This window comes from Podarcis muralis, chromosome 6 (assembly GCF_964188315.1).
Source record: "Podarcis muralis chromosome 6, rPodMur119.hap1.1, whole genome shotgun sequence".
NCBI classification, from domain to species: domain Eukaryota; kingdom Metazoa; phylum Chordata; class Lepidosauria; order Squamata; family Lacertidae; genus Podarcis; species Podarcis muralis.
Genome location: NC_135660.1, coordinates 60698722 through 60711549, shown reverse-complemented (window position 1 = coordinate 60711549; position 12828 = coordinate 60698722). Strand labels below are relative to the sequence as shown.

At 47.0% G+C, this 12828-nt stretch overlaps 1 protein-coding gene across 5 annotated transcripts in view; it reads right to left on the bottom strand.

Annotated features, from left to right (window-relative positions):
* The window catches only part of PWWP2B (PWWP domain containing 2B), a 50767-nt gene extending 41018 nt beyond the window's left edge, over positions 1-9749 (bottom strand). Inside the window, exons 1-2 of one of the 5 annotated variants that reach the window (XM_028729860.2) lie at positions 9670-9749; positions 5764-6160 (exon numbers count right to left, since the gene is read on the bottom strand). In XM_028729860.2, the coding sequence (XP_028585693.2) occupies positions 5764-5906 (143 nt within the window). In that variant the 5' untranslated portion in view covers positions 5907-6160; positions 9670-9749. Of the gene's footprint in view, positions 1-5763; positions 6386-6500; positions 8902-9206; positions 9328-9669 lie in introns of those variants that run through there. The other 4 variants (XM_028729862.2, XM_028729863.2, XM_028729859.2 and 1 more) reach the window with 4 other exon arrangements.
* Between the last annotated feature and the right edge of the window lie 3079 nt (positions 9750-12828).

The window sequence follows — 12828 nt, the reverse complement described above, 5'->3', positions numbered from 1 at the left end:
TTACCACATTTGCATCCTGAAATACAGCCTGGAGGGAGCAATGAGATTTATTTCATCTTTGCAACAACTTCATTGGAGCAGAGGTGAGTGAGTTAGGAAGATGTACCTTCATCAGCTTTTAAACAGCTCCATTCAACTCTTGAGTACCTGCTCCCAAGAATCCCTTTCAACTGGCAGAAGTTTTCGGCCCTTTGTTCTGCCATTCCAAACCCTCAGGGCTTTTTCTCCTACTATACTATGTTATCCATGTCTCATCTGTCCTGTTGCTGCCCTCCTCCCCATTCTCACTTGGTTCTCTGCAACCAAAGTTGCTACATTTCACAAAGCACTGATGGCACCCCAATAAAGCCACAGTCTTATGCAAACTGACTTGGGCAGTACATCCTACGCCTTGGTACTCATCCATTTTGGTTCTTGAACGCCGCAAACCTGGAAGTGAGTGTTCCGGTTTGCGAACGTTCTTTGGAAGCCTTGGTTTCCGAATGTTTTGGAAGTCGAACGGACTTCCAGAACGGATTCTGTTCAACTTCCGAGGTATCACTGTAGATGGCAGGAGGGGAGGGGAGGGGAGGCAGAAGTATTTACAATCTGTGGTTTCATAGAGATGGAGAGCAACAAAAAATTGTAACTTAGTAGTTGCTCAAAAAATTGCAGAACCTTTTTAAAAAAATAAATAAATAAACAATTGGGAACCAGAAAAAAGCCCTCCCTGTTATCATATTATTCCTGCCCAAAGCAAATACTTGTCAAAACAAGGCTAAAGAAAGGGATGGGCAGCACACCTACTTTTATCCAAAATTTAACCCCATAGGCAGAATATTTGGTGTTGCAAGTGGGTGAAGGGCAAAGCAGCTGGGTGCATTGTAAAACAGGCTCAACATGCCTCTGTGTGGACAACCAATGTTCAAGCGACTGCAAATCCATCCAACAGCTTACCAGGGGATGCAGCCCCAGCCTTCTGGTGACCAGGACAGCGAGCAGCACACAGATATCCTCCACAGAGATTCCATTTGCTATGCTGCTTGGAGAATATAATAAACACCAGGAGTCTCTTCCACACAGGAGAAACCTCTCCTTTCTTACCTTCCTCAGCAGCACAAATGAGAGACACCCCCCCTTGTTCTCTCTATGTGCCAAGAGAGGGATGGGGGACCTCAGAACAATAACAAAGTGGTAAGCCAACCCCGTCATTTGTGGATACTTAGCTGCAATACAAGCACAGTTTCATTTCTTTAAAAAAATCACTGTAAAACATACAGGCATTCAGATACTGAATCTAACCATGTAGGAAAACAGCAAAAGGACATGCAGATTTGTCTGCCACAATAAATCAGGAAGTCAAATGGTTGAGCTGGAAGTCCAGCTGCTTTCTGAGGTCCACTCCCCTCCCCCTTTCGATTTCAACCTCTTGATAAGTGCAAATTAGAAACTCCAGCGCACATCAGTCATTTGAAAAGAGAAGCCGCTCTTCTCTTTCCCAACCCTCATGATGCAGCATTCAGGCCATAACTTCTCTGTGCAGAGACGAGGGCTTCCTTCTCTCTCCCAGATCTGTTCTTTATAGTCATATTTGTGCATCCTTCCTTGGGCTTTTAATTCTTCTTGTATCTTGTTACATCTTTTACACAGGTTTGACTATTCTTACTGTTTCCAATTGCATTGATTTCCACATGCAATTCTTTTCCTTCGTCTCCCACCTATACTTTTTGCTCTCTAGTCTAGCAAGATACTGCAGCTTTTACTTATTTTGGGTTCTTTCCCTTACTCAGCCATTCTGCAATCCTGTGCACATTTACTTGGGAGTAATGCCTATTGAACTCCATGGGGCTTACTTCTGAGTGGACATGGGTAGGAGGACTGCACCATCAATATCTTACGCTCTTCTCCAGGATGCCCCTTCAAAGAAATCTTTCAGGTAACAACTTTAAAGCTCTTGGCTTGACCAGGGAGTGTATGAAAAGGGCAATTATGTTAAACCGGCCAAATAAATCAACCTGCAACAGATGGCAAGGCAATTCTGGAAGCATTTTCGATAGCTGGAAAGAAGTATATCAAACTGAATATGAAGTATCTTAGTCCTATTGAAAAGAAAGAGTAGAAAGAGGTTAAACAAACCAGAAGGAGGAGGAGGAAGAGGGTGGGGGATGGGGCCAGGAACTGTGCTCCAAATGGATAGGCACCAAGCTTTTGAACTGCCTGGGAGGTTTGGAAAAGAAAACAATAGATAAGCTATTTAAGCCTTGCATTAAAAAGCAACCCAAAAGGGCTGGTTTACATTGCCTTTACCCAGGAAAGTCTGCTAGGGGGAAACTGTCATCCAGCCAAGGCAAGAAAATTACAGAGACCCCTCGATCCTGCCCTGTTATTTGGGGGGAAACATTTATTTATATCGAATAAGCTCAAGCGAGCAAGCAGATGCAACGCGGAGGAGTTAAAAAGATTGTAACAAAGGCACCTGGTTTGAGAAGTGTGACAAGTTAGACAACAATACACTGCACCAGGTACATACACCAATAGCCAGGCTTTGATTTACTGTCATTTCATATACATATAAGTATATGAAGCCCATAACATATGGGTTGAATGTAGCCTTTAGCACAAGGGTAGGGAATGTTGGGATGCGGGTGGCGCTGTGGGTTAAACCACAGAGCCTAGGGCTTGCCGATTGGAAGGTCGGCGGTTCGAATCCCCACAACGGGGTGAGCTCCCGTTGCTCGGTCCCTGCTCCTGCCCACCTAGCAGTTCGAAAGCACGCAGTGCAAGTAGATAAATAGGTACCACGCCGGCGGGAATGGAAACGACGTTTCCATGCACTGCTCTGGTTCGCCAGAAGCAGCTTAGTCATGCTGGCCACATGACCAGGAAACTGTACGCCGGCTCCCTCAGCCAAGAAAGTGAGATGAGTCGTCCGTGACTGGACCTAACGGTCAGGGGTCCCTTTACCTTTTTAGGGAATGTTATTCAGTCTGAGGGCCAAATTCTGTGCAGGAGGGGCACATGCCACTGGTGTGCAGGGCCAAAGGCAGGGCAGTGAACATGAATACAGTGGCACCTCTAGTTACAAACTTAATTAGTTCCGGAGGTCGTTTCTTAACCTGACACTGTTCTTAACTAGAGGCATGCTTTCACTAATGGGGCCTCTTGCTGCCGCTGCGCCACCTGCACACGATTTCCGTTCTCATCCTGGGGCAAAGTTCTCAACTCGAGGTAACTCTTCCAGGTTAGCGGAGTTTGTAACCTGAAGCATTTGCAACATGAGGCGTTTGCAACTCGAGGTACCACTGTATTAGCTTTGTACATTAAACTGGTTTCTACAAACACGCAGACATCAGTCTCTGTCCTCCACCCAGCCAAGCAAGTAGCATGATCACAGCACAAGGACACATCCCAGCTGGGCAAGAACACTCAAGGAGGGTGCAAAGCAGAGCGAGTTAAGGGGTGTGCCCTGGGGAAAGTCCCATGAGCCAGAAGAAAGGTTGGAGGGCAACCAAGAGCCACAGGCCCACAGGGGATGCAATGCTATCAAACTATTCAGCCTTAATTCTGCACCAAGTTAAATAGCAAGCTTAAACTGAGTGGGTTACAGTAGTGTGCTTTGTGCTAAAAAAAAAAGGGGGGGGGGAGGTGGTGTAACTTGAAATAATGCAACAGCCAGGAGAGAAAAAGAGTGAATCTCAGAAACCAACATTCAAAGGGCTGGAACTGCCTATATAGAGGAGGCGGCAGAATGGCAGAGAAGCAACACAATGTACAAACAAACACGAAAACTGCTCATTTGGTTGTCTGGTGGAAACTCAAGGGGCTTTGGTGAGTGAGCACCTGCCTTCCAATGCGTTCCAACAGGGATTGCACGCAAAAAAAAAATCCCAGTGCACTGTGGCCCATGTTAATTTGCTTCAGAGTCTCAGGTGCCAGGAAGAAATCAATACAGCTGCAGCAATGGCTGGACACATAATGCAAGCATTTCTGTAGCTATTTTGACAATATCAGAAGCATTAACTTAGCTACCTGGACAACGAGAAAGGTGGGGGAGGGAGGAGAAGAGCCACAGAAACACACCATTAGACTGAATATAATGTCTCCCGATGAAGCAAATTTTACATTGTTTGGTCACGGAGTGCATGTTTACATGCTGAAAATAATGAAAAATATTCACTGCGGGGGTGGGGTGGAATGCACATGAAGCCGTATGTTAAAATCACATGCCATTTCTATTAATGGCTCCTGGCATATCTAATTATGAGATAACGCCTGCAGGATAATTGTCAAAGGCTAATGGCTGCACACTGCCTGTGGGTGGGGGGAACAGTGAAGCTGTCACCAAGATCAAGTCCTTATTACAGAAAATGATTTTGGGGCCTCCAGAAGTGGCAGGTGTTTATTTACAATTTCTCATCAGAAAACAGAATGGCCCATATTTGAGGAGTGCCTTGTGATCACTGCTGTAGAGACTCTCGATTTGCAGTTTGGGGTAGTGGGTGTATTCCAAAGAAGTTTTGGCTATTTTAGGACAAAATAATGTGTGCACAAGGGAGAGAGAATCAGTGCCATTTCAGGTTATTTAGAAAGGAGTGTTTCAATAACATGGTTAAGCTCAAGTTTCTATCATTGGTTGCTTTTCCAGCTTTGGTTTGGCCAAGACAAGGCTCCTTTATTAGAGGACCTTATATGTGCACTTTAACAAACCTTTAGGAGCTTTATTTATTATGCACATGAAATTCTTTCATTTTGATAATCCTGCAAAGCAGGCAATTTTATACATACTACATGTGGATAACATTATTCTCTACTACAAACACAAAGCACCAACCTTTGTTCATTTGCAGGGATTTCACCAAACATAATAAACCCTAGATTGGGAAGGGGGGGAGGGCTTTGCTGCTCCCCTTTATATTATGTACCTATGAGGTTTCCTTCCTACACACACACACACACACACACACACACACACACACACACAGTCCAATGTCGGTACTTTTGCTAAATTCAGAAAGAAAGAAAAATGACAAGCTGAGGCTGTTTCAACTCAAGATAAAGGCTTTCTGAAGTGTGCAATATTTTTGAACAAAGAAGTCTGTAATTATGGCAACATGTGACATCATGAGGTTATCATGTTGCTGCACCAGCAGCCACCCATAGGCAGCACAAAGTGGGGCTTTATCAGGGGGGAAAGGAGGAAAAAACTTTTAGCAAAGTTGCAACATTTGGAGGCAACCCCCCTCCCTCCAACATAGGAAACACAGAAGTTTGCTGGTTTGAAAGGTGAAGGCAATGCTTCTCCTCTACATGATGCACATTTTCAAAAAGAACATGCACCCACAGAAATTATGGCTCACTGCAGAAACCTTTTCAGAGGACCTGAAAGCCTTTTGCACCAATCTGAAAACTGGCTTTCAGAGAGGAGAAAATATTTCTTCCACGAGGAATTTCGAACAGAAAATGAAACCAGAACCTGCTGCTCAGAAGGGGCAAGAAAAGCCAACCTCCCCGCCCCACCCCCCCTCTCTCTGCACTTTCCTCCCCTCCCCCACTGCAACGTGCCATGCAACTTTAACTCTTTAATCAGATTATGGCCTAATCCCTCCTCCTGCCCAGCTGCTCTGCCCTCGCCCTGCAGCAGGCCCCGGCGGGGAAGGCAAAGTTCTCCGTTGCAATCCCCGCTCCCCTCCCCCGCGTTTTTGGAAGTTTTGCGCGTGCAGTGGCGGTGGCGGGGAGGGGGCGAGGGGGGAGGAAATGGGAGAATAAAGCAATTCGCGTGCCTACTTTTTAGTGCAATCCAGGAGGATCCCCGTGAAGCGCCTCTCCCCGCAGCTCAAGGTGACCACCAGGGTGTCGTTGACCATTTGCTCCACCAGCACGGGTAGCCAGGAGCCGACCTGCAGCTCCTTCGCGTCGGCCTCCTCCATGCTTTTGCGGAGGAACTCGGCGGCGGCGGCAGCCTCGGGTTGCAACTGGAGTGCGGCTGCGGGATCCCAGGCGGCCTTGCTCGGGCCAGCTCCCCTCCCCCCCCCAACCCCGCCGGCCTCCGAAGCTGCTGCTGGCGCTGCTACAGTGGCCGCTGCGATGACCTCATGGCTCCAGGCTCCCCCTCAGCAGGGAGGATTAGTAGGTGCGCTGACGTCACAATGCTTCCCTCCCGGGAACGTTCCACGACGGAATCCTGAAACAATTGGCTACATTAAGGTGCTGATTATAGAACAAGGGGGTGCTTTGGTGTCCCGCCCCCTCTGCCTCCCCGCCCCACTTTAAACGGGGTGACCCCTTGAAAGGAGGACTGCCCTCTGCCCCCGCACTTGTGCTCAGAAGCACCACGCGCAAGACCGGTAACGTGGAGGGTCAAGTGACCGTCCAGAGCTAAAACAGCTCCCGTCTCTATACTGCAACGTTTTCAAGCGAGCGAGCAGGAAAAGCAGATTAACCTCCATGCCTTCCCCACCCCCACCCCAACAGATAACAGTGGCTGAAAACATGAGATTTCCTCCCCCAAGGTAGATATTTACCTGGAGTGGGTGACACTGCAACACACGCCTCTCTGCGTCCAGTAGGTTTCCGAACAAGCTCACAGTTAAAGTGAATTATTTCTTATTTCCCTTTAGATACCTGGGTTAAGCAAGGGCAACCTTTTTTTGGTTTGCAGACCAGACAAAGGTTCTGACTACTTCAACACCTGGGGGGCCGTGTTCGAGTTGCCTTTAAAGTTGATAACACCACTTTCGCCCTTTCAAAGCTGGGAAGTAGCCAGGCATGCTCAGAAATGAGTCACATTGAGTTCAGTGGGGCCGAATCCTAACCCTGTCTACTCAGAGGTATGTCCTATTGAATTCCAAGGGGCTTATTCCCAGGTAAGGGAGGTCGAGAATACAGCCCTTGCCATTTACTCCAGGTGAAGCTGTACATTTCAATGGTGCTTTGGGCAAAATGTCCTGGGACAAAGGACTTGTGTAACCAAATCCCCAAACTTTCCGCCTACATGGACAGAAACATTTCCCACTAGCACAATTCAAAGTCCTCGGATTTGTTGGCTTAAAACAGATGGTAGAAAAAGCTGCAAGTTTGCATTTGGTGGGCAGGTCAGCCTCTGAGCTCCTTTTTCCCCTTTTCTTTTTCCTTTTTATAGAGTTTGAGGGTGGACGGAGTGTGATGACAAGAGGTCATCTTCTCCAACTTACATGGGAAATTTCCAATGCCAGCTGCAATGCAAGATATTTCATATGAAGTATGAGCTGTTCCCAAAAGGCATAAAGTCATCCCAAAACAGGATGCATGACTTTAGCTCAACCCGCCTGCGTTTGGAAATACAGATTTATGACCTGCTTTCTTCTTTGCGACACAGATTCCACATAGCTGTCTTATTAGCAGTGTACATTTACTCAGAAGTAAGGGGCTGCTTGCTTTCTGCCAAGCATCCTTAACCCTATATGTACTCACCTGTGAATAAACACAACTTAATACAGTGGGGTTGACTTCTGAGTAAACATGCACAGGGTTACATTTACAAGAATATTTTTCCCCCAGTGGTGCAATCCTATGCATGCTTACTCAGAAGCAAGTCTCGGGGTGTTCAACAGACTTACTCCCTCTTTGGTGTTAAGGACAGCAGCCCTAAACCAGGTTACAGTCCACACACTACTTTTTGTCTAGGCTCAACAGATGGCACTCTGAATGGGCAGTGTAGCTACAAAATCCTAACTTGCAAGGTTGCTACATGCAGCCAGTATTATGCATATTCACTCAAAAGTAAGCCCCACTAATAGGATTTACTCCCCAGTAGTAAGTGTGCATACAATCATAGGCTTTGAATTGCTAATTTAAAAGGGAGGATAATTTAGCATTCTAATGCATCTATGAATCTGCCTGGCACCCTGATCCACATGGGTAAGTAAGCAACACAAATTTATGTGGGCGGGGAGGGGGATTAGACTTCCAAGTATAACATATTCAAGACCAGGGAATTTAAGTGTCCACCCGCCTCCCATCACTTCGTCAAATAAAATGCTTTTAGAAAACATGCTCCGTAAGAAAACCAGGATCATGATTCAGCAACAGTCTTGCTTTTGGTCACAATCAATGGAACAAAAATAGAATGGGCAAAAGACCAGGCCGCTCTCAGGGCCTGCTTTGGCAAAAACAACAAGGAAGTTAAAAAAGAAGAAAAAGGAAGGTTGATAAGGAAACACAGCGATTTGAACAAAAAGGGTTAAACTACTGGGTGTCTGTACTGTACTTGTGGGATTGGGGGGAAGGGTTGGGGAAGAGATCCAAAGATTTCTTGGAACTGAAGGACTCTGCCTGGTGTTGTGTAGAACTGCTTTCTGAGGCCTGTACCCAAAGGGAAACAAAAAGAGGGCAACTGCCTTTGAGAGGGGTGCAAAGCCACCAGCTCCTCCTGCCACTCTTGCAATGGCTCTTTGTAGACAGAAATCTCCAATGCTGTCAAAAAAAATCTGTTTACTAGCACAACCTTTAACACAGTTTATCACATGAATAACACACCTAGATGGGCTGCAAGCTGTATTGAAAGGCAGCCTTTCTACCTCAACATATAGTGTTCTATCCTTTGGAAAGAAAGGGGGGGGGGTGTTTAAGCCCATTCAAAGGAAGTAATTAAAGGCAAGCAATGAGGCCAAGACAACAACAACAACAGCCTTCGAACAAAGCATTTAAAGCAAATTTCACTTCCTTGGCAGTGCAAGCCTCTACATGCCTACTCAGAAGTAAGCCCTATTGAGCTCAATGGGACATACTCTCAGGATTAAGTGGATTGCAACTCTTAAGCATGCTTTTTTCCCCTTCAAAGAACAAAGTGTTTGGCATAATTTGGAGACAGAGTAAAGAGAATGTATGGCAAACGCCACCATTTTGATAAAATAAAAATGGGTGGATTTCTTAGTCAACCCTCTTAATTTATTTTTTAAAATTGTATTTGAGTTGCATAGTTTTGCTTTTGGCTCCAGGTATTCAAGCATACTGAAAACAAATGTGATTTAGAAATACAGTGTGCTGGTTATTTGAAACATTCGCTAGAGGCTTCTCCTCCTCCTCCCCCCCTCCCCAAAGCCCTGTTGTCCAGAAACTGTTTCTGAAGCAGGGCCAGGCAAATTCTGCACAAGTCAGGAGAAACCTTACATCCGCCTTGCCACATTTCAAGCCTCCTAATTAACCTGACAGCAGATCTATTCAGGGTGCGATCCTAGAGCCACACTTACCTGAGAGCAAGTTTCATTGAACTCAAAGGCCTCAGTTGCTGAGCAGACATGTATAGCAGCACTGCAGTCTCAATGGACTTTCTCTCTGCAAAATTATGCTCCTGGGCTTCTCGCCCCCGCGCCCCCGCCGCTGCTTCAAATGCTCTTAGCCCAGACTGCAAGCAGGAGCATCGAGGATATTTATGGCCACGCTTTAATCATTCTCTCTTTCGGTGGAAAAATGGTTTTGCTTTATTCGAAGTTATCCCACCGTCTTCTGCAGCCTGGGTCGGATTTTATTTGTTGTGGTTGTTATTATTATTGTTATTATTAAAAGCGGCTAGAAAAACGTTAGAAAGGCAAGATGGGCGCAGGGGTGGGGGGAAGAGGCTCCTAAGCAAGTCTGAATTAAACCTTTTCAAACGAGACTAATCGGAATGCCCGGAAATAACGAGGAGGAGAAAGTCTGCGGCTCTCACATTACCTGAGCGATCACTGTCTCTCTTCAGCCCCTTTAACCGTGACAATGTTTGACAATTCAGCGAAGTTACTATGCGCGGCGTTTCGTTTCCACCACGCTCCCCCTAGCGGCTGCTTACTGCCATTGCCTCGGTGGCCGCTTGGAGAGAGGAGGCGCCGCCCCCTGCTCGCCTGACAGGCGGCTTCGGCTGGAGAGGCTTTTCTGACCCGAGATTGTGCTCATACATGTTGAAAATTCACCTGTGCAATTCTTAGACCTCTAAATCAGGGGCCAATGCTCCTTCCGGTTTGGTTTATGTTCCTGCATTGCAGGGGGTTGGACTAGATGACCCCTGGGTGCATCCCAGCTCTAAAAATTCTATTATCCTATGTGCACTGGGCTGTTCTTAATGTTGGCGCCTCTCCTGTGTAAAAAAAAGCTTACTACGCTGGTGCTCCATATGCATTCCTCTCCGGGTGCAAGGCTCTTCACAATCTGGATAACCTCTGAATGGGGCATATAAAAACACAGCTAAGCCTTAACTCTGCCTTTGCCAACCCGGTGCCCTCCAGATCTAGGGCTGATGAGCGTTGTAGTCGGAAACATCTGGAGGGCGCCACGTTGGCGAAGGCTGCCTTAGGCAGGCAGGGCAGGACGCCACCTTGAATCTCAGGCGCGCCTCCTCCTCTTCCGCCGGCTCCTGAACGCATTCCTAGCAGAGGATTTGCAAAAGCAGCGCCCGCCCGCTCCAAAACCCTCCAACAATAGAAGTAAACGGCCAGGCTACTTACTGCAGGGGTTGGGCAGCCTTCAGGCTTGCGGGATCTGCTTTTTCCCCTGTTACCACTGAAACTCTGGAGATTCACCCACGGGAGCCAGGTGCAAAATGCTCAGGCAGCGGACAAACGCTTAGAACTAAGACGTGCACATGCTCATAGCAGGACTTTCTGATCAATACCAGAAACCAAGATCACAAATCCTTTAAATTAATGCAGAAACTCACTCCTGGTTTCTCTCTCCACCCTCACCCCAGTCTTCTTCTTCTTCTTCTTTTAGTTTAAGGGTAGGGCAAGCTTTTTAGACAATTGGAAGCCGATTGCTTAATCCATTTGCAAATCTCTCGGAGATCTTCTCCCCACCTCTAGCTATTGAATAGCAAATGATAAATGCTTGTCACGTGGGGGGGGGGGGACCCGCTGCAGAAACTAGTGAACAGCTGAACTAGTAAATAGTGGCTTAGTGATAAACTTTGAAATGCAGGGGCACATCCTGACAGCACTCGCCACCAAGGAATGTCACTCATACTCACACACACAAAACACCAAAAGGCAGCCTGTAGCATAATACCCAGTTTATTAGGGTCAGCTATCCTATTCACAAGGACGCGGGTGGCGCTGTGGGTTAAACCACAGAGCCTAGGACTTGCCGATCAGAAGGCCGGTGGTTCGAATCCCCGCGATGGGGTGAGCTCCCGTTGCTCTGTCCCAGCTCCTGCCCACCTAGCAGTTTGGAAGCACGTCAAAGTGCAAGTAGATAAATAGGTACCAGTCTGGCGGGAAGGTAAACGGCGTTTCCGTGTGCTGCTCTGGTTTGCCAGAAGCGGCTTAGTCATGCTGGCCACATGACCTGAAAGCTGTACGCCGGCTCCCTCAGCCAATAAAGCGAGATGAGCGCCGCAACCCCAGAGTCGGTCACGACTGGACCTAATGGTCAGGGGTCCCTTTCCCTTTCCCTTTACCCTATGCACAGTTTCCTGGGGAGTCTGCTCCAGTGAACACAGTACTGCAGTGCTTTTTTCCTGAGCTTGTAAAATGTGTTGACATTCCTCTGCCATACACAAAGCATCTTCTATTAGTTGCCTTGTTTCTTAGAATCAGGGAATTGTAGAGTCGGAAGGGCCCACCAGAGTCATCTAGTCTGAGCCTCTGCAATGTGGAGCTCGAACTCACAGCCCTGACACCTGCTGATTGAGCTAGATTCTCCCTACCCTCTCCCAGTAAGATCAAACCTTGCTACTGCTGAATTTGTGTCCTCACCTTCCTTACTTTGGTTTTTATAATGCTGTTTCACAGTTTTTATTATATGGTTTCCATCCTATTATTTTTTTAAAAAATAACCACTGCATGCACCAGGAGACACACACGCAGCGAAGGAAAATAAATGCACACAATCATCACAAAAACAAGGCAATCTACAGTTTCCATGCTTTCTCAAAGTGGAAATGCTGTCTTGTTTAGGGAAAATGTGTTAGCCTTTCCCCTAATTGCCCAGTATGCATGTAGCCACTATGCTATCATGTAGCCTTGTGGGAGTGACGAAGCTTTCTCATTCCAAGGATTCCAAGCTTCTGGGAGCCACATGCCAGATTTTTTTTGTGGATGGGGCCAGAGACAAAAGCGGGTGGATCAACAGATGTGACTGTACAGTGGGCACACAAAAGCCAGATGTTTCTACATGCATGCTCCATCCTCCAATCTGGCAGGCGTGATCACAGCTCATGTCCCAGCAAGGCAAATGTAAGGAGGATGCTGAGTAGGTAAGCAGGGCCCTGGGGAGAGTCCCCAAGGGCCAGGCAGAGAAGCGGGGGGGGGGGGCACATTTCTGCACCCCTGTCACATTGCAGTTACTTCACGTGGAAAGTGGAAAGGGACAGGCACGGATTTCCCAAAACTCTGGGTCACACAGTGGATAAAGGCAAAGGACCACAAGGAGTGACAGTCATTGGTGGCTATTTGGTCGTTGTGGTCCACTGTGTGTTTTGAGATGCAGTTCCCTGTCTCAAAGCCAACAGAATGCCATTGTGCCTAGGAAGCCGGGTAAAGAAGGAAACAGTGGTTAATATCCTGTTCCAGCTGAATCTGGTAACACCCACAAAGGGCATGTTGTGTGTACACAAAATACAAATTACATTTGTGTAGGAAGGTGCTCTTTTAAACGCTGTTTCCATCTCAGCTCCACTGCCTGGTTGCAACTGATTTTTATCCCTTTTCGAGAGGGGCAGCTGCTTCTCCAAATGCCTCCTGGCTTAATAGTCTTATGTCAAACAGACATAGTCACAGCTTCTGAAGTGACAGAGCAAACTGATCCTTGACACTGTTGTAAGTGAAGCAGCAGAGATCTTTCCATGTGCAAATTAAGGGTTAGTTCTATTAGGGTTAAAGTCAACTAAGCAAGAGGGGTGGA